The sequence below is a fragment of the Carettochelys insculpta genome, chromosome 10 (assembly GCF_033958435.1).
Source record: "Carettochelys insculpta isolate YL-2023 chromosome 10, ASM3395843v1, whole genome shotgun sequence".
In the NCBI taxonomy this organism is placed as follows: Eukaryota; Metazoa; Chordata; order Testudines; family Carettochelyidae; genus Carettochelys; species Carettochelys insculpta.
In genome coordinates, this window is record NC_134146.1 from 53,703,840 (window position 1) to 53,726,328 (window position 22,489).

The window sequence follows — 22,489 nt, forward strand, 5'->3', positions numbered from 1 at the left end:
AGGCACGGAGCCCTAGCCACCAGATTTCAAGCCACACTTCAGTTGCAGCCAACCTGTGCCAATGAGTGACCCACATTCGGCTTACCTCAAGTGCCTTGGAGAAACTCACAATCACATACAACGGAAATATTTGCGAGAGTTCTGGGCCAAGGACTCAAAAAGATAAGTGTGCCTGAATGGTTTGGAGATGCAGGCACCCATAAGATGGGTCTTCAGAGTCCTTCCAGTCCAATTCAGTGCTGCGTAATTTGGCTTTGAGATGAACTGTACTCCCAGCACTGTGCTCTTCCTTCCATTGCTTGCCATTTCTGGTGCTGGAAAAAGAGGCCACGAGAACCAGCATGCAGAGAGAGGGCCCTCTCTGGCATCAGGGGGAAAGGGGAGGTGGGATGACATTTGTGCCAGGCCACTTGTCGTCCACAGAGCCATGTTTGGCTCTAGCAACCTCACCAGGATTGTGGAACCTTGCACCTCCAGGATCTCTCAACTCCAGAGGCTTTTCAGGCCACTAAGGACTTTCTATCCCTCTTCGGGATGGACTTACCATCCCTTCTGGCTCCCCAAGTACCTGTTCCTGCTGAGGTAGGAGACAGAGGAGCGCATAAAATAGTGAGCTACTCAGGAGTAATGCTATCTAGGGGTAAGCTTTCATGGTTCCACTGCAGTATTCTCCAACCTGGCACTGATCACTGACTCCCAGCACCAATTAGAGTCAGAATCTGGTATAGCCCTACCATAATCTCTGGATAAAGAGTTCTCACCAGAATCTGAGATGGAATATGTATTTTTTTCAAAAGCGGTATTGACCTGATTTCAACACCAGAACTTATCTGTGGTGGTTCCCCTGGTATCAGGATTTTCATCCCAGTAGTCATATCCAGTAACACCTGAGAGGTGAATTGTGGTGCTGTGACATCTGGCACCAGATCCAGAGTATGGTACCAATGCTGGCATTGAGGTGGTAGAGTTGATGCAGACAGGGATAGGCTGAGGAGGAGGTACCAGTGCCTTTTGTGCTACTGGCCTCCTTTTCATCATTTCCAGGTGAGCTGGGGCATGCCCTTCTAAACCACTCTTAGCACCATCCTTTTAGAGAGCATCAGGAGCTCCTGAAGAAGGCTGCCATAAACTTGGGTTGTTGAAGTGAAGAAACTGATAGAAACTACTCGCAACTTAGTTGACATCCTGGTCTCTGTAGCCCGCTCTTACTTGGCCCTCCTGGACAGTGAGGCTGTCCAGTCAAAACACTCTGGAAATCTCCTTTTTTTTCTATCTAAAAGGACAGAGAAAAAATATACACCTGAAACATGAGTACCTATATTCTTACTCCCTTTCTGGGTCCTTGGGGGTCATCAATGAATGAAATAGCAAAGTGGTGCCCCCTCCCGCCCCCAAAAAAATAGGGCAACTGTCTAAGTCTCTTTTGGAGGAAAGTTTGTACAACTCACAGCTCTAATTTCACAGATCAAACCAAAATGTCCTATTGGGGAGACCGAACTTTAATTTGTGAGACTCAATGTCCATAGGAGTTTAAGCAGTGGTTAATTGCCATCCTAGAGAAGGGCAAGACAATTGCCAGAAATTTTCTCCTTAGATATGGCTGATTTAGCAGCAAGAACAATGCTGACAGCAGTCACCATAAGGCTGTGTTCATCGCTGCAGCAGCTGGTCTCTTAACAGATAGATGCTGAGCTGCACAGCCTGGCCGTGTCTACACTTGCATTCCTCTTTTGAAAGAGGCATGCAAATAAGGCAAATCGAAAATGCAAATGAGGTATACATTTGCATATTGGTGCCTCATTTGCATATTCTTATTTTGAAATAGCCTCTTTTGAAAGAAGAAATCCAGTGTAGACACTGCTGTTTTGTATGGGAAGGATTCTTTCGAAGATGGGGCTTAGTTTCGAAAGAGCAGTGTCCACACTGGTTTTCTTCTTCTTTTGAAAAAACCTAATTTGAAATTAAAATATGCAAATGTGCTGAATATGCAAATTTGGACACCATTTGCATTTCCAATCTACCTCATTTGCATACTTCTTTCGAAAGAGAATGCAAGTGTAGACACAGCCCCTGAAAGATTCAAGGTCAACAGTGTACTCCCTGGTCTAATACACAGCCTGAGCTCCAGGAGGAATTTCCACCCAAAACCACCTCCCAGGTTCTCAAGACCTTCCAGACATGAGCCTTCTAAGAAGAAAGGAATGGCTTATAAACACAGACAAGGCCACCCATCCACTTCCATCCTTACGGTTGGTCTCAAGTAGGTATCCCCAGTGGGTCTACAGAGGTCTTTTAAAGGTTAATTTGTGCACTGCGTTACCATGGATACAGGAGATTCTTTCATTTTATAGTGGGCCAACACCGCTACCAGTTCACCACTTTTCCCTTCAGTTTACCGGAGGAATCTAGTTGTACGTGAGTGATTTGTTAATCAAAGGGCAATCACAGGCTTCGGTTCAGAGCAGCAGTGGCATAGTGAGGGCCACATATCGAGAGCTGGACATATTAATAAATGAGTAAAAATTGACACTGGTAAACATGGCTCAGGCTGCTAGGTCACACAGCAGCATGTACTTATGTTGTGGGATAAATGCAACTGCATCCAGACCCTTGCAGACGTTGCTGGCATCAGTGTACTGCCTAGGCATGCACCACTTGGATCTGACTCTTATGATCCCATTGGTGGTCTTGGCATCATTGACTTGGTGGATAGACTCTCAATCAGTGATGAGAAGAGAACCTTTTCCATCCTGTGCCCTTTGGTGATCATATTTCCAGACACCTCAGACTCGGGGCAGGGGCGGCCCCCCCATCAGCAATCTCAGAACTCATGTTCTCTGATCTCAGGAAGAGTTGTTCCTGCATAGAAATGTCAAGAAACTTGGGGTTATATTCTTAGGCCACATCTACACTACAATGATCTTTCAAAAGGTGATCTTCCAGAAGATCTTCTTTCGAAAGAGCACATCCACACACCAAAAATGGATCAAAAGGGCAGTCTGCTCTTTTGAAAGAGAGTGTTCATTCAGCCCCACTCTTATGAAAGAACCATCTAGGGAGCGAAAAATGTGGCACCATGAGGACTGTGCTTTCAAAAAAACGGGCCCCACAGTGTCTACACACCTTTTTATGAAAGAATCTTTAGAAGAAGGAGCTCTTCCTCATTTGGGAGAAGAAGGCAGCCTTCAGAAGCAGTGCCACATTCTTTCTAAAGGAATTCGAAAGAGCGCATTTTGTGTGTGGACGCTCCACCTGTTCTTTTGGAAGAGAGCCTGATTTTCCAGAAGGACTTGCTTGTGTAGATGCAGCCTTTACTGTGCTAGATGCTGTTTTTCATCCATCTGGCAAGGTGTTGAGAAATAGCGAATCATTGATATTCTGTGTCAGACATGGGACAGCACATTCATCCGTCCCCATGTTAGTCAGGATGCTATCTGGTTATGGTACTTCTGTGTGAAATGCTCAATCCACCTCCTAGGGAGACTGGAATGTATTAGCTAATCATCTGAGCAGATCCTTTTCTCCTCTCGTCAAGTGATTCTATCACCCAGTGATAGTCAACACTATCTTCCAAAAGTGGGGGACTTCCAGAGTTGACCTGTTTGCCAGGAAGTAGAATAAGAAATGCCTGTTGTTTAATGTGCTCAGTGGTCTCCCTATCTGACACCTTTCTTCTCTCATGGGTATGAGAGCTGATGTGTGCCTTTCCACTGATACCCTTAGTTTACAAGGTCCTTCTAAAGATCAAGAGGATATAAGCAAAACTTATTTCACTGGCTTGAGCATAACTGTGTAAGTATTTGTTTGATGCACTCCTGGATATCTCAGTGATGATCTCACTAGTGCTCCTGTTGTATCTGAACTTGATCTCACAGATCCAAGGCCAGTTACTCTACTCATACTTGTCTCCCTACCCCTGAAGGTGTGGCTGCTGCATGGCTGTATCCAGAGAAGTGAGCCCTGCTCAGAGAAAGTACAGTATGTCTTGGCAGGTAGCCAGACACCATCAGATTCCTGCTTTACCAAGTGGAAAAAATTAATTTGTTGGGCCTCCAAATGGAATTTTTCCTTGTCTCAGTCATCAAATCATAGATGGTTAGGGTTGCAGGCTTTGGTGGTTCACAAGCATCATTTCACCATCATCAATATGAGATGGTCGGGAAAGGTGCATGATGGGCACATTTTTAGGAATTCTGGTCTATTTAGAAAGCTACAGAATGGGACTTTCTTCCCAGACCAGAAAATCACTATTGAAGATATGGGATGCCAAAAGAGATTCTGGGTGATCTAGCTTACCCCTTGCTCCATTGGCTCATGAAGCAATACACAGGCAGTCTGAACCACGGTAAGGAGTAGTTCAACTACAGACTGAGCAAGTACAGATTTTTTTTTTTTTTTTTTTTTTTTTTTTAAAATATGGATATGCACATCTCATAGAGCTGGACGGGACCTCAGGAGGTCATCAAGTCCAGTTCCCAGCCTTCTTGGCAGGACCAAGCACCATCCCCAAGAGATTTATTTATTTATTTATTTTTAAATCTATTTGCCTCAGGCCCCTAAATGGCATCCTCAAAGACTGAACCCTGGGTTTAGCAGGCCAATGCTCAAACCACTGAGCTCTCCCTGCTCCTGAATGGCAATGGAAGAATGGTAGTAGAATGTGCATTTGGCTATTTAAAAGTCAGGTTAAGGGGCCTCCTGACTTGGTTATACCTTACCAACGTCAACAACCCCCTTGTAGTGGCAGTCTGCTTTGTGCTTCATAATTCACGTGACAGCAAAGATGAAAATTTCATGCCAGACTGGAGGGCAGAGGCGGCTCACCTGGCCAGTTACTGTGAGCAGCCAGACATCAGGGCAATAAAGACAGCACAGCAAGGGACACTGCTGTTTAGGGAGGCTTTGGAAAACAGCATTATGAATAACCAGACAGCAACATGACAGTCATGTCTGTTTGTTGCTCTGAAGGACCCCCCTCCCCGCCCAACCTGTAAATGATGTGTGCTTGCTTGTAAGCAGTCTTTCCCATTCTCCCATACTACACAAGCAATGAAAACAGTTTTTTATTGTAATCATATTTATTCAGGGGGCACTAAAGGAGTTCATAGAAAGGGCTTCAGGGGTGGGTAAGCCAATGGTAGGGGAATGTCAGCCTTCTGCTCTCAGAAGCATCCCTGGGAGTCGGATGTGAGACTGCCCTTGACTTACCCACCTCTTCACATTCTTGGATGCTGAGGAGAGGTCATTAGGGAACATAGGGAGGAGCACATGCGGTTCATCATAGTCTGCAGTGGGGCTCTCTGTTCTCTTGTACCAGGGACTGTAGAACCTCTGTTTGCTGCCACATCAGCTACAACCTCTCCCTCTGTGTCACCACTTCATGCTCTCTGTGCTTTCTCATTGCCTCATGATCTGCTCTCCTTTCTGCCCAGTCAGTGTGACTCTCCTCCACTCACTTAACTGTGTCCTTGCCATGCTGGTAGTTTCCATGTACTTCGTGAACATATCTGTCCACATTTGGTATATCCTGTGGATCTGTGCCAGTCCAACAGCTGGAGAGGAGTGGGGGGAGTGGTGATGAAAGAGCCTACTGTTGAGCACACTGCAACTAAACATAAGTGAAGGCCAGACATTAAGGAGATACCTTTGCTGCAGATAAGTTTAACAACACACAACTAAATCTCGTGAATGTATATCTGCAAAAGACAGTAGGCATGTATTCCCTGCAAGCACAGATTTTGGCTTTTAAGCATCCTCTGTGCAGCAGGTGCTACACAGAGATCTTAAGTGACCTGCTTGACACTGTTCACTTCAAGCCATGGTAAGGCACAGACTGGGGGGCATGCTTTCAAGCCTGTGATTGCAAAAGCACTTTCTGCAGCTGTGCACTATGGAAGCTAATGGGACCATGGAAGTAGTGATCATTGCACATGCCTTGTTTTCTCAGTCACTTTGTGGTCTCTCTGTGATGGAGTGAGGGGAGTGCATGTGTGAGTCAGGCTGGATGTCTGAGGCAAGCAGCAGCTCCCAGTGGCTAAGGATGACCCTGGGGCTACAACTGGCAGGTAACACCTCTGCCCTGAACAAAGAGGAGGGAGGAGCTGAGCTGGTTTTTGAATCGGGGGCAGCAGTTAAAGGCTAGAGGAAGAGAGAGCTGGAAGGCAGCCAGCCGGGAGGAGGGGGAAAGCTACACCCCAGAGGGGCACCCCTCGGGGTCTTCACCCCAGGATGGGTTGGAAGGACTGTCTCTGGCTGCTGTATTGTCGCTTCTGTGAGAAACTGGGCATCTGTTGCCTAATAAACCTCCTGTTGTACCTGCTGAGTGAGAGTCACTCCTGCCAGCGGACAGGGTGCAGTGCAGGGGGACCCCGGAACCCCATCACACTCTCCCCTTGCTCTGTTGGCTGGGATAGTGAAAATTTCCCTCTCCTCAGCAGCCTGGGTAAGAAAGGAGGGTGGTCCTGGCATGGCGGAGTAGTTTCCATGGCTGTGTGCCTTGCTCACTTAGTCACCGCATGGTGTCCTCTCCCTCCCCCTCCCCAGCTGGGACAGTGAAAATTTCCCTTACCCTAGCAGCCTGGGGAAGGGAGGGCATGGTCTGGGCATGGCAGAGCAGCTTGTGGTTTGCTCCCTGCGGCTCTCTAGGGCACCACATGCCCCACATCCATTCTCCTGGGACGTGAAAATTTCCCTTTCCCTATCAGCCTGAAGAACGGAGGGGGTAGTCAGGGCATGGCAGAGCATCTTATGCTATCATATAGTAGCTTAATGATCCCTGGAGCTCTTCTGTGACCCTGAGAACTCCTGGTCACATGTACTGCTGAGGTGCGCTGCCTGCTCCACTGGCCAAGCTGGCCAAACAGGAAATGACATTCAGATTTTCACAGGCTGCTTCCTATACACCTGGAGAGCAGTGGAGCTGAAAGTGATGGCTAGAGTGGTCACATTAGGCACTGTGAGACACATCTAGGAGGCTAACAAAACAAAAAGCAGTCCAGTAGCACTTTAAAGAACAGCAAAATAATTTGTTAGGTGATGAGCTCTCGTGGGACAGACCCACTTCTTCAGATCATAGCCATACCAGAACAGACTCAATATTTAAGGCACAGAGAACCATAATTAGTAATCAAGGTTGACAAATCAGAAAAGTATTATCAAGGTGAGTAAATCAGAGAGTAGATGGGCGGGAGGGTGGGGGTGGGAGAAGTCAAGAATTAGATAAAGCCAAGTATACGTAAGAGCCCCTAGGGCTCTGATATGTCAACCTTGATTGCTATTTTTGGTTCTCTGTGCCTAAAATATTGAGTCTGTTCTGGTATGGCTATTATCAGAAGAAGTGGCTCTGTCCCACGAAAGTTCATCACCTAATAAATTATTTTGCTATTCTTTAAAGTGCTACTGGACTGCTTTTTTGTTTTGATAGTATATAGACTAGTAGCGCTATCTTTCTGTTACTAGGAGGCTAAGAATGTTGAATTTCACAGTGCTCCATCTGTACTGCCCTAAGGTACCATGCAAGGTTGAATTTGTTGTTACTCCTTCTGAAAAGTAGAAGTACAAAAGTCTACTTAAGCAACGCTTAAATTTGACACTGTCCCATGGTGTGGAGTGACCCCTTAGAAATTCAACCTAACTTACCTAAATTTGAATTAATCTCCTAGGCTGGGTATACACAGGGGGTCTTGCCGGCAGCTTCATGCTAATGAGCAGTCTCACAATTGGAAATGGATGCTCATTAGCATAATCTCACAGCTGATTAGCATAGCCATGTGAGATCTTGCTGCTGGCAGATGCTTCTGCCAGTAGTAAACAGGCCATGTAGACTTGCCTCTGCTGGCAAAACCCCCCTCTGTCACCAGTCCCTTATGCACTGCAATTTACTCTGAAATCAAAGCCTTGACTTAAGTTCTCCTTTTATAGTGTTCTTCAGAGACAGTCTGCTGTACCCCCACCTGGTCTTCCTACCTATAGTGGTGATGTAGTTTTATAACAATAAGGACATTTTTCTGTCTGCCTTCTTTCCCGAGCTCTACAGAACCAAAGAGAAACCAGTGTCTTATATACCTTAGACATTAGACAGGCCTTAGCCTTCCACTTTGAACAGACTTAACTCTTCTGCAAGTTGACGCTGCTCTTTGTGGCAGATAGGATGAAAGGTCTACTGGTGTCCTCAAAGTGAAACTCATTCTGGATAACCACCTGCATTCAGGCTTACTACGAGGAGGTGAAAATCCTACCTCTGGCCATCATGACAGCCCATTCTACGGGAGCTCAGAGCTACTCAGCAGTGTTACTCATGCAGTTACCAATCCAGAACATCTTTGGGACTTCTTCACGGTCATCCATTCATACTTTTGCATCCTACTTTGCCAGGGGTTCTCAACACTTCTTTCTTTTTGAATCTCCCCCACTCCCTCCCACACACACATTCTATAAAAACTCCACAGCCCAGGTGTGCCAAAATAACTAGTTTTCTGTATATAAAAGTTGGTACAATAAAAAGTCGTCTGCTTTTGAATGCAGAGGCTTTGAGCTGCTTGTTCCTGAAGTAAAAGCCTGGTTCCTCATGGTACCATTTTGCGGACTCTTTTTTCAGATTTAAGTTGTCCTTTAAAGATTCTCAGTTTTTGTTGGTATTATTTTTTTTTAAATAAAGAAAAAAATGTTGAATTTGGTTCACGAAGAAACTTTTGAACCAGATGAAGTTTACTATTTGCTTTGTTCTAATTTCCAATGTGCTGGCATAAAACATATTTTGACAAGTTTTTTCTGTTCATATATTTTAATTGCTGGTAATTGATGGGGCAAGAATGAACCTAGTTTGAGTTCTATTTTAAATATAGTGAAATCAGATTCCTGTGCTGATTGCCAAAAAACTGGAATAAATTAACACTTTGTACAGTAAACCCCTGACTTAAGCGAATTCAACTTGTGCGTATCTTACATTAATGCAAGTCAAAAATAACAAAGGAGTTGAAGAGGAAATACGTGAATATGCTCCTGGGATTCCTCTGTGCCCATCAGTGGTTTTTTGCTGGTATGCTGTACGCTGTACTAGCACCTCTGCAGCCCCAGGTCAGATCCCTAGCCAGCTGGCAGGGGACCAGCCAGTCGTTTTGCTGGGAGATGACTGGGGCATGGAGTTAAACTGGCAGCTCCAGCCCCAGGGAGCCACAGGGATAGGGGAATCCCAGGCAGCCCTGAGTCTGGGAGCTAGCTGGGGGCAGAGCCCTGTCACCAGCACCACCCCGGGGTATCCCTGGCAGCAGGCTGGGCTGGGGGCAGAGCCCCACTGCCAGCACCAGCCCTGAGGGCTCCCCAGCAGCAGTGGGGCTGGCAGCCAGCTTGTGGTCTCTAACAGCACTAAAAAAAACACTGGATCTAATCCCCCCCGCCACTTCAAGTTATATAAAATCGGAGCTAGTCTGGTTTTCCAGGAATGCAATGAGCATGTAAATTAGGGGTCTGTTACATACGAGGTTAGAAACCTCCGTCTCTTTGATTTTAAACTATATTCAAAAGTACCACCAGTTTTAGATATGAATATTCTTTCTTCAGTTGACCTTCCAGTGCTGACTTCTACTTTAATTCTTTCATCCTGCAGAAATTTTCTGACTTAATAACTGTATGTAAAAATTAGGGCTATTTATTAATCACAGTTAACTCATGTGATTAGTGCAATAATTAGTCATGGTTAAAATGATCTTTAATCTGTTTTAATTGCACTTGTGATCAGTAGAATACCAGTTGAAATTTATTTTGTTTTCTACATTTTCATGTATATTGATTCCAATTACAACACAGAATACAAAGTGTACAGTGCTCACTATGTATTACTTTTACAAATATTTACACTGCAAAAGGTACTATTTTTCAGTTGGCTTCATAGAAATACCCTAGTGCAGTCTCTTTATCACAAAAATGCAACTTACAAATGTAGATTTGTTATATAACTTCATTCAAACCAAAACAGTCAAACTTTAGAACCTACATGTCCACTCAGTCCTACTTCTTGTTCAGCCAATCACTATGACAAATAAGTTTGTTTACATATGGAAGATCATGCTGCCTGCTTCTAATTTTCAATGTCACCTACAAATGAGAACATGCATTTGTGAACACTTTTATATCTTCCATTGAAAGGCGTTTGCATGTAAGATATGCTAAACAATCAAATGCTTCTTCATGCTTTGGCCACCGTTTGAGGACGTTTTTCCATGCTGACTAATGGTTGTTAAAATGCATTAATTATATTTATGACTGAACTCCTGGGGTGAGATTTGTATGTGTCCTGCAGTTGCACTTGTGGTCTGCCATCTATTTCTCATCACAGTCTCAGATGCTGATCCAGCTCATGTTCATTTCAAGAACCCTTTCACCTGAGATCTGACAAAATGTACAGAAGGTACTAATGTGAGATTTCTAAAGAACAATGAACCCAACTTTTAAGCATACAAAATCCCTTCCAAAATCCGAGAGGAGCAAGATGCAGAGGTTACTTTCAGAACTTTTAAAAGCTCTGTACTCCAGTGTGGAAATTATAGAACCTAAACCACCAGTGAAATCAGCCTTCTGCTGGTGGTGTCTGACTCAGATGATGGAAATGAACATATGGCAGTCTGCACTGTTTTGGGTCATTATCTAGCAAAGCCCATCATCAACATGGATGCATGCCTTCTGCAATGGTATTAGAAGCACAAAGGGACTCTTTTAATTACTGACTCTAACAGTGATGTACAAATGCCTATTCAGAGGTTTAGGTGACATTTTAAGCAAGTAGCTGGCAACATTGTCTCCTGCAAAGGTAAACATACTATGAGGAGAGCTTGAAGGATTTGGGATTATTTAGTTTGCAGAAGAAAAGGGCGAGGGACAATTTGATAGCCACCTTCAACTTCCTGAAGAGGGGCTCTGAAGAGGATGGAGACAGTTCTCAGTAGTGATGGATGGCAGAACAAGGGACAATGGTCTGAAGTGACTGAGGGAGAGGTGTAGGTTGGATATTAGGAAAAACTTTTTCACCAGAAGGGTGGTGAAGCACTGGAATGCTTTACTTAGAAGGGTGGTAGAATCTCCATCCCTAGAGGATTTTAAGTACTGGCTTGATATAGCCCTGTCTGGGATGATTTAGTTAGGGTTGATCCTGCTTTAGGCAGGGGCTGGACTAGATGACATCCTAACATTCTTTCCAGCCCTGGGATTCTATGATTCTGTGTGCTACTAGCTGTACAAAAAGTAGGACTGAGTGGACTTTCCAGATCACATGTTTTACACTATTTTATATCTGAATGCAATTTTTTAGATATCATTCTACCTTTGTAATTTGAACTTTCAATTAATCAAATGACATTATTCGTAAAAATTTTGTATTCATGGGAATGTATTAGAAACAATCAAATATATGATGATATTACTATTACTACCATCAGCACCATATTGTGTGAGTTCGAGTTCTCTAACAAGACCACATTTTACCACGTTTTGTGCAAACACAACATAGTCTTCTCCAAAGAGGTTACAATCTAAGTGGAAGATAAGATGGAGACAATAAGGATTAGCATGAAAGGTAGTGGTATCGACACACCAGTGGCTTAACCTTTGTCAGATTTTTTAGGCTTTTCAGCAAAGGTTATTTTGAGGCTTTGAAGGAGACTAATTAAATAGATTGTGAACATTTATGGGGAGCTCTTCATAGCAATCCTCATCCTTCCAGTTTTCCAACACCATGTTTGTGTTGTTCTTCTGCTTTGCTATGTCCAACATGGATTATATTATTATTTGAGCAGGCAGTTGCCTTTGCCTTCTCTGTTTGTAAACAAAACACCATACATCAATCAGAGTTTTTTAGGGTCTAATAGATCTGAGGCATGATGGACTAAATGTAAGGATTACTGATCCAGAGCTGATTCAAGAAGTTTGAGAGAAACTATATGTGAAACTTAATGAAAGTTTATAGTTTTAGATTAAGGATGAGTTCATTTATTCTTTATCTTCAGGTGAACAGTGTTTGCTTAGAAGAAGTTACACATGAAGAAGCAGTGACTGCCTTAAAAAACACATCTGATTTTGTTTATCTGAAAGTTGCAAAACCTACCAGCGTGTTCATGAATGATAATTATGCCCCTCCAGACATCACCAACTGTAAGTTTAGCTCAACTTTACTACTTAGCTCTTAATAGACATACCAGTCTTCAAAGTTTTGGTTAACACAAAATATGCGACATATTTTACACATTTATTTGAAGTTCTAAAAGTGAGAATTTCATTGATGGGAAAATCTGATATTGGTGTGAAAATGTCATCCTAAGAATTAACAATTAAGTAGAAAGTTGTCATGGTCTAGCATGTTGAGCATGGGTCTACAATCAGGATCTGTTTAGTAATGATTCTTTCTCTGCTATGAGTTTGTTGGACTTAGAGAAAGTGACTTAATATTTCTGTCTCAATATCAAATATGTACAATGGATTTAGTATCTCCCTTTGATGGATATGGTAAGGGTCATTTGATGTATGTAAAATATTCTGTGCACAGTATATTTTTTGAAATGAGTAAAGAGAGAATATTTTTATTGGTAGAATTCAGGGACATTTTAACTTTTCATTTAGTTTGTTCTTGCTTCCAAATTTTACCTGATCAGATTTCACAGAGGTCTGGACTATGCATATTTTTCTCTTTAATGAGCACAGTAACGTACAGAAAATGTGAACAAGTAAAGACTATCTGATACTGAAATTCCCCAGTTTTTTCAGAAGTACATCTTAGCTCTAACGTGATTATAATAATTCCCAGACCACTTCCCCCCACCGATGGGGACACAGCATCACAGCATACACAAGTTTCCTTTAGGAAGAATATAAACTAGAGTATAAGCTTTCCTAGGCAGAGTGCTGAAATTTGACCTTTTGACCTCTACATGTGTTACAAATGCCAGTGATACTTTTTAAAGTCTCTAATAGTCCTATTTACAACTGCTTCATTAATAAATAAATTAAGATGCAGAGTTTTACTGTTTCAGTGTTATCTCAAAAGTGTTATCCAGGATTTTAATGCAGACTGACCCTCTCTTATCCTGGATTTTCTGTTTCAGCAACATCTGTGGTCCAACCCAACCATGAATGTTCCTGAACCTGGGAGCCCCAGCCTCAGAGTTTACAGGGGACTGGGGCTCAATGGGTCTGGTAGGCAGCCCCAGTGCCTGGGAGTGGAGATGCCACAGGCCCTGGACAGGGAGGCAAGACAGCCTGGGGTGTCCAGTTGCTGGCATCCTGGGGACAGATGGCCTCTGGCTGGCCCCAGGCAGGAAGCCCTGTGGCAAGCTGCATGCGTGGGAGGAGGGACGGGTCAGGGCTCCTGTCATGTGCCAAATTAAATCGGTTTGCATGCCACTCTTGGCGCACATGCCAGGGGTTGCCAACCCTGGTATAAACCTTGCATGACAGAGGCTGATCAGATCACTTAATGCTCCACTGAACAGTTCTCAAAAATTTATAGTGGTGGAGGTGTGGTATAAGAATCTGTGCAGACTAGAAACATGAAAATGTATAGTTAAAGTACTTTTGATACTATAAAAGGAAAAATATAATAGCACCATAAGAGAGAAAAATAGGAACCTAATATAGGTTTTTAAAATTCAGTCAGATCAAGCATCCCATATATTAAAATGTCATAGTCAAGAAGATGTCAGTGCTTTGACTGTGGATATCTCTAGGATGTTTTGAAAATGTCCTTTGTTGAAAAGGGGTGTTCATGATGTTAAGTTCATGTTCTGAACGCTTGGTCGAGCAAAATTCCATTTTAGTTGTTTTTACCAACTCCTTCTTTCCCGATTGTTCCTTTGCACATGCGTGAAATCCCCCAGAAAGATGATCTCATCTTCTTGAGGGGGTTCTGATAAAATGGGTTCCAGCTGAGAGTAGCAATTTTCCTTTTCGTCCTCATCAACGTCCAGTGTTGGTGTGCAGGTGCTCCCAATAGTTTCCTGTTGCCAACTGTTACCTTGGAGAGGCACCTTATGAGCTTCTTCCTTATAGCAAAGTCCACTCCCTGCAATCCAGGTTCATCCAGAGATTTTTGCCTTCCAGAGGTTGACATATCCTTTTTCCTCCCTCACCTGTCCTTCATCAGCTCTTCTAGTTTCAGACAAGGTAGCAATATTGAGGTTAAACCGACTCAGTGCATGAGTAATAATGGCTGTATGTCACTCATGTTGGTCACTGTGTGAGCTGTCCATCAGGGTCCGTACATTCCAAGTTGCAAAATTGAAAAGTTTCTTACATGTTCGACCACTGGGATGGGGATCCTGCTGGATGCAGCTATCCACCCAAGAGGAACAGAAGCAAGTCTATTTTTAGGGCACCATTTCTAGTCCAGTCCCATGTGGGGTGAGCAGAGTGGGTCCTAAAAAGGACTGTTCAGTCATGGATGCAGATGCAGAAATGCTCGATCTGCCTCAGTCCTTGAACAAACGACTGAATCACACGCATGCTGCCTGTGCATCGGTTGGTGACCAGGAACTTGTGGATCTCACTGTCCTGTTCCCATTGCCACCTGCCAATTGCCACTGGACTTCTGACTTGTGCAAGTATTGTTTTCCCAAAACTGAAAGATGCCTGTGTTGACACTGTAGTGACTTAAGCATCTTTATCCTTGACAGATAGAAGGGTTGAAATAAATGACAGACACCACAGCAGCTTTCCTCTGCATTCACAGCCATTATATTATAAAACAGTTTCACCTCCATTGTGCAGTTATTCTCTGTCTGCTATGCCATTGAGGACTTTGCAGATAACCTTTTGTCTGGAAACTCGCCCTTGGCTGTTCTGCCTTGGTGACTCTAAGGGAGTACATGAATCCAAGTAGCATCATTCTCTGGATCATTGAAACACTCATGCCTCTCCACTACCGCAAGGTGGTGCTCCATGGAAAGGAATCCATGTCATTGTTCGTGGCCGACATCCCAATGGTGTGCCTCTCCAGAGCAATGACAAGTGTCTATTGCTGAAGTTATCACCTCATTCAATCCACAGTGAAAATAAATGTTACCACAAAATGGAGGCTGCAAGAGAAGCAGGTCAGGTACAAGCTGAAGGTTCGAGATCTGAAAGACTCCATTATGTGTGACCACTTCCAAGCAGTCGTAGAAGAAAAGCTTTCCTCAGAATTTCCAAAAGAAATGAAAGAACACTGGAGCCAGCTGAAAGCAGTAATCAATGCCTGTGAGGAAACCATAGGTTATTAAACCAGAAAACATCCGGACTGGTTTGATGAGAATGATGCTGAAATTGGGCAATTCATCAGTGAGAAGAGAGTGGCATTTTGAGCATGGCAGAAGGATGTAGATTGTAATACAAAGAGAAGCCCATGCCAAATTGAGGTCAGAAGTGTAGCATAAAACCAGAGAACTCAAGAACAAATGGTGGACTGAGAAAGCACAAAAGCACACAACACGTGGTTTCTTCAGTGCCATTAAGGCTCTCTATGGGCCTGTTTGTTATGGCATGAATCCCCTTCACTCTAAGCGTGAAACAACAGTTCTGAAGGACAACACAACCATCAATTTTTGATGGAAAGAGCATTTTGGAGGTGGTCTTAACCATAACTCCATGCGTGCAGACAATGTCCTTGAGGGAATTCCCCAAAAACCTCTGATGGATGAACTTTGAGACTATCCTGATTTGCATGAGGTACACAGTGCCACTAAGCAGATGAAGAACAAGTCAGTAGGTCCATGTGGGATCCCTGCTGAAATTTTTAAAGATGGGGACTAGAGGTAATTCAGCAGCTTTACTTACTCATCCTTAACCTTTGGTTAAAGGAGGAGTTACCCAGTGAAATAAGGGCTGCCCTTAGTGTCCTCCTCTTCAAGAAAGGGGATAAAGGAGACTGTGGAAATTATTGTGGTATCTCTCTCTTTGCCATTGCAGGCAAAGTTGTGGCACAGATATTTGCAACTCACCTTCTGCCTTTTGTCAGAAGAAATTTTACCAGGGTTGTTTACAACCATGTTGAGGAGTTGTGGCCATGAACTTCAAAGCATGGCAGCAGCAAGAAAAGCATCAGGAAGAAAACAAACCACTATAAATAGCTCTTATTGATCTAAGTAAAGACTTTGATTCAGTGAGTTGCCATGCCCTCTCAATTGTATGTTTGAAGATTGGACATCCTCATAAAGATATTAATGTCCTAAATTTGCTGCATGAAAGTGACTCGTCTGAATAGTACTAACTCCCGTCTTTCAGATGTACAATCACAGATGTGTGATCTTTCACAGTACAAACAGGAGACAAATAGGGCTGCATCATTGCCACAAACATGCCTGTGGATTTTATTGCACTCGTTCTTTATTTAATCACTGGGAATCTCCCATTTGGTGTTGAAGCCATTTATAGAATAAAGGGAAAGATGTTCAGGCTTAGCTGACTGAAAGCTAAGACTAAGATTTCCACTGTATGTATTGTGGAACTTTAATATGCTGATGAAAACACAGTTTTTGCCCACTGTGAGACAGATCTTCAAACTATCCTGAATGTGTTTTGCCAATGCTTACACATGTCTTGGTCTCATGCTTGACATCAAGAAGACCAAAGTGCTCTATCAGCCCTTTCCAAATGAGGTACAGTAAACTCTGGATTAACTGGCATTCTGTCATCCAGAAGTCTCAGGTAATTGACATTTTAACCGTAAGACACATCACATTCTTTTCGTTACGTTTTCCATAAGTACCGAATGGTGAAAGTAAATACAAATAAATACAGCGCATAAAGTATGTTGACAGTGTACAATACTACTATTGTTGGTAAATAAAATACTCTGCATACATTTTATTGGTTTCTTAATATTTAATCTTGTTTTGTGTAGTGTTATGCACTGCTAGATATACTTCTGTATTACCCAGAATATTTGAATATCCAGCAACCTCCTGGTCCCAGGGCTGCTGGACATGAGAGTTTACTATTTAACATGCTCCACCTATTAAAATCAGTGGGGAAGTACTGGAGAATGTCGATCATTTCCTCTACCTTGGAAGTCATCTCATATCCAAGGCAGATATTGATGCAGAAATCCAACACTCCCTGAGCTGTGCCAGTGCGTCCTTTGCTTGTTTATAGCACAGATTTTTTGAAGATCACAACACTTGAACAGACATTAAGTTTCTTGTTTATGAGGCTGTTATTCTTCCAACATTGTTGCAGGAGTGTGAAACTTGAACAACCTACAGACATCCCTTGAAAGTCCTTGGGAGGCATCTCCAATGCTGCCTCTGCAAGATCTTAAAGATCAAATGGGAAGACATATGTACCACCATTAGAGTTCTGTAAAAGGCAAATGCTGCCAGCATTGAAGAAATGATCACTCATCAGCAACACTGCCATATTGGTCATGTTGTCCAGATGGCAGACCATCACCTCCCAAAACAGGTCCTTTTCTCTCTGCTGAAAGAAGAGTATCCTAACGTTGGAAGTCATTGGAAGCATTGTAAGAAATTGCTGAAGGATAATTTAAATAAGTGCAATATTAACCTTGACACTTTGGAGACATCACCCAGGATCGCTCAAGATGGAGAGAATAATACACGATGGTCCCCTGCATTTTGAACTTGCCCACCAACAATCTGTGGAGGACAAGTGGCACAGGAGAAAGTAGAGACTGGTTATCCGTCATAGTTAGCAGCCTGTACCTGAAAACGTGTTTCTCGCTATAATAAAACTTGAGATTCAAAGATAGGCCTTATCAGCTACCTGAAGATCCACAACTCCCATGAAAGATGATCGTACTTAGTAAAAAGTGATTGCTATCATTATCACGTTAAAATGCCTTGATGAGGGAGTTACTGCATGGTATAACTCTGAAAAGACTTTATTAATGGGGAAGTGTTGATAGCCTCTTACTTCTAATTGAAATATTCCTAGCTTGAAGATTATGCCCTTCTGACTCTTACCTATAAATGATTAGAAGTAGTTTTCATTCATGAAAGTTCTTTTTTGTAGGGGTGCCTAAGGATCCCCCTTTTTTCTGGGAGTGCTGTTGTGGCTTTTCTCCCACCTGCTTTTTGTAGGAGGGAGAGTATATCTAAAATACCCTTCTTCCGGCTTCAAGAATGTTGTCATCTATCTATGCTCCTTCCCAGTAAATGACAGGAATAATTCTGTTTGTCTTGGAGGAAAGAAATCTGTATTCCATCCAGAAGCAGTATTTGTAGTTTGTTTCTGCAAAGAATGAAGAAGTTGTGAGAGATCTACCTAAAGATCTTCCTTATAGACCCCCATTGCATATTGACGTGAGAATGGTGAGAGGGGCCCCCTTGAGCATGGCTTCAGCCAGAATCAGGGCCCTTCCCTTCCCACAAGTTCAGAGAAGGGGACATGGGCTGTCCCAGAAAGACAGAAGAAAGTTTCTCTGTCCAAGTCCTCAAACAAGAGGCAAAGTTCCCCATCTCACTCTAAGTTGAGTTAGCACATTGTATTCCAGTTTGGTACCATCTTATTCAACTGCAGATGGGGGTTCTGGGGTTCCCTACACATCTAGGGATGTGGTTGACTGTCTCATGTAGTGGCACCCAGATCACTTCTGCAGGGTTATGTGGTTGGAAGGTGATGGAGTTACAAAACTCCAGAGGTCACAGATTCAAGTCTCCGCTGTCAGCGGTTGCATGGGGAATCCAAACAATATGAAGAGTCCAGTGCAAGACAGTACTCAAAACAACACTGAAACATCTTTGGACACAGACTGGCTAACCTAGTGAGGAGGGCTTTAAACTAGGTTTGATGGAGACAGGGGAGGAAAGCCTACAGTTGAGTAGAGAAGATAGAGACCTGGGAGATGGGTCAGAAATGGGAGGGAGTGCAGGCTATAACAGCAGAGAAAAAGGAGGGTCAGGGCAAAACTGGGACGCAAGATCAAATCAATATCTTAGATGCATATATACAAATGCAAGAAGTATGATAATAAGCAGGAAGAACTGGAAGTGCTAATAAATAAATACAACTATGACACTGTTGGCATTGCAGAAACTTGGTGGGATAATACACATGATTGGACTGTTGATATGGAAGGGTACAGCTTGCTCGGGAAGGATAGATGGGAAAAAGGGAGGAGGTGTTGCCTTCTTTATTAAAGAGGTACACACTTGGACTGAGGTGGAGATGGACATAGGAAATGGATGTGTTGAGAGCCTCTGGATTAAGCTAAAAGGGGTAAAAAACAAGGGTGATGTCCTGCTAGGAATCTACTACAGGCCACCTACTCAGATGGAAGAGGTAGATGGGGCTTTTTTTAAACAACTAACAAAATTATCCAGGGCCCAGGATTTGGTAGTAATGGGGGACTTTCAGCTATCCAGATATATGTTGGGAAACTAACACAGTAACACACAGACTATCCAATAAGTTCTTGGACTGCAGTGGAGACAACTTTTTATTTCAGAAGGCTGAAAAACCTAATGTGGGGAGGGAAGCTGTCCTAGATTTGAGTTTAAAAAATAGGGAGGAGCTAATTGAGAATCTGAAAGTGGAAGGCAGCTTGGGTGACAGTGATCATAGTGAAATCATAGAGTTCACATTTTAAGGAAGGGAAGAAGGGAAAACAGCAAAATAGAGGCAATGGATTTCAGGAAGGCAGATTTTGGTAAATTCAGAGAGCTGGTAGGTAAGGTTCCATGGGAAGCAAGACTGAAGGGAAAAACAACGGAGGAGAGTTAGCAGTTTTTCAAAGGGACATTATTAAGAGCCCAAAAGCAAGCTATTCCCCTGCATAGGAAAGATAAGAAAATATGACAAAATCTGCCTTGGCTTAACCAGGAAATCTTGCGTGATCTCAAAATAAAAAAAGAACTCCTGTAAAAATGGAATATAGGACAAATTACAAAGGATGAATATAGGCAAACAACACAGGAATGCAGGGGCAAGATTAGAAAGGCAAAGGCACAAAATGAGCTCAACTTAGCTACAGGCATAAGGGGAAGCAAGAAGAATTTTTATAAATACATTAAAAGCAAGAGGAAGACCAAGGATAAGGTAGGCCTATTGCTCAGTGAGGAGGGAAAAACAGTAATGGGAAATTTGGAAATGGCAGAGATGCTTAATAACTTCTTTGTTTCGGTCTTCACTGAGAAGTCTGAAGAAGGAGTGCCTAACATAGTGAATGCTATCAAAACAAAAAGCAGTCCAGTAGCACTTTAAAGACTAACAGAATAATTTATTAGGTGATGAGCTTTTGTGGGACAGACCCACTTACTCAGATCATAGCTGTACCAGAACAGACTCAATATTTAAGGCACAGAGAACCTAAAATAGTAATCAAAGTTGACAAATCAGAAAAATATCAAGGTGAGCAGATCAGAGAGTAGATGGGCAGAAGCGGGGGTGGGAGTCAAGAATTAAATTAAGCCAAGTATGCAAAAGAGCCCCTATAATGACCTAAAAAAATCCCATCTCGGTTCAAATCACGTGTTAGTGTCAAATTTGAATATAAAAGTGAGTCCCGCAGCCTCTCTTCAGTGAGTGCTAGTGGGAAAGGGGTAGGTTTAGAAGATAAAATAAAAAAAGAACAAGTTAAAAATCACTTAGGAAAGTTAGATGTCTGCAAGTTACCAGGGCCTGATGAAATGCATCCTAGAATACTCAAGGAGCTGATAGAGGAGGTATCTGAGCCATTTGCTATCATCTTTGGAAAATCATGGGAGACAGGAGAGATTCCAGAAGACTGGGAAAAGGCAAATATAGTGCTCATCTATAAAAAGTGGAATAAGAACAACACAGGAAATGACAGACTGGTCAGTTTAACTTCTGTGCTAGGAAAGATAATGGAACAAGTAATTAAGGAAATCACCGGCAAACACTTGGAAGGTGGTGAGCTGATAGGGAGCAGCCAGCATGGATTTGCAAAGAACAAATCATGTCAAGCCAATCTGATAGTTTGCTTTGATAGGATAACAAGCCTTGTGGATAAGGGAGAAGCAGTGGATGTGGTATTCCTAGATTTTAGTAAGGCATTTGATACGGTCTGGCATGATATTCTGATCAATAAACTAGGCAAATGCAACTTAGATGGGGCTACTGTAAGGTGGGTGCAAAACTAGCTGGATAACCATACTCAGAGTAGTTATTAATGGTTCTCAATCCTGTTGGAAGGGTATAACAAGTGGGCTTCCACAGGGGTCTGTATTGGGACCGGTTCTGTTCAATATCTTCATCAATGATTTACATAGTGGCATAGAAAGTACGCTTATTAAGTTTGCAGATGATACCAAGCTAGGATGTGTTGCAGCTGCTTTGGCGGATAGGGTCGTAATTCAAAATGATCTGGACAAATTGGAGAAATGGTCTGAGGTAAACAGGATGAAGTTTAATACAGACGAATTAAAAGTGCTCCACTTAGGAAGGAACAATCAGTTTCACACACACAGAATGGGAAGCGACTGCCTAGGAAGGAGTATGGCAGAAAGGGATCTAGGGGTTATAGTGGATCACAAGTTAAATATGAGTCAACAGTGTGATGCTGTTGCAAAAAATGCAAACGTGATTCTGGGATACATTAACAGGTGTGTTGTGAACAAGACACAAGAAGTCATTCTTCTGCTCTACTCTGCACTGGTTAGGTCTCAGTTGGAGTATTGTGTCCAGTTCTGGGCGCTGCATTTCAAGAAGGATGTGGAGAAATTGGAAAAGGTCCAGAAAAGAGCAACAAGAATGATCAAGGGTCTAGAGAACATGGCCTGTGAAGAAAGGCTGAAAGAATTGGGCTTGTTTAGTTTGGAAAAAAAAAGATTAAGGGGGGACATGATAGCGGTTTTCAAGTACCTGAAAGGGTGTCATAAGGAGGAGGGAGAAAACTTGTTCTACTTGGCCTCTGAGGATAGGACAAGAGGCAAATGGGCCTAAACTGCAGCAAGGGAGGTTTAGGTTGGACATTAGGAAAAAGCTTCTGTCAGGGTGGTCAAACACTGGAATGAATTGCCTAGGGAGGTTGTGGAATCTCCATTTCTGGAGCTATTTAAGAACAGGCTAGATAAATGTCTATCAGGGATGGTCTAAACAGCACTTGGTCCTGCCATGAGGGCAGGGGTCTGGACTCGATGAGCTCTCAAGGTCCCTTTCAGTCCTAGCATTCTATGATTCTATGGTCTCCTGCAGCCTTTTTGAATTTGCTGATGTCAAAATTGGTGTTTGCAGGAGTGGACACTTTGACTGTAAAGAAAAGACTGGCTGCCACCCTTACCCCCACTGGATGACTTGTTATTCTTTTTGGAACTGAAGTCCCTATTGCTTTTTGGAGATTGTGCACCCATATTATCCCTTTATGATGCTCGTCTTCCATTTTCTCTTCCAGCCATAATAAAACCCAGTCTCCTTTGATATTGTCCGCTAGAAAAGCCAGGTTATTTTCTTCTGTACCAAGGTCTCCCCCTTTGGACTTACTCTTGCAATTTTGCTGAAGACTGCCGGGGAAGGAAGGTCTTCGACAATTCTCCAGGAGAGTCTTTGTATGCAT

The 22,489-nt window shown here is 42.9% G+C and overlaps 1 protein-coding gene across 15 annotated transcripts in view; it reads left to right on the top strand.

Moving 5' to 3' along the window:
- Window positions 1–22,489, top strand: part of DLG1 (discs large MAGUK scaffold protein 1) — a 352,797-nt gene that overhangs the window by 181,126 nt on the left and 149,182 nt on the right. For all 15 annotated transcript variants that reach the window (XM_075004306.1, XM_075004311.1, XM_075004308.1 and 12 more), the window contains one exon: window positions 11,997–12,141. In XM_075004306.1, coding sequence (XP_074860407.1) covers window positions 11,997–12,141 — 145 coding nt within the window. The remainder of the gene's footprint in view (window positions 1–11,996; window positions 12,142–22,489) is intronic.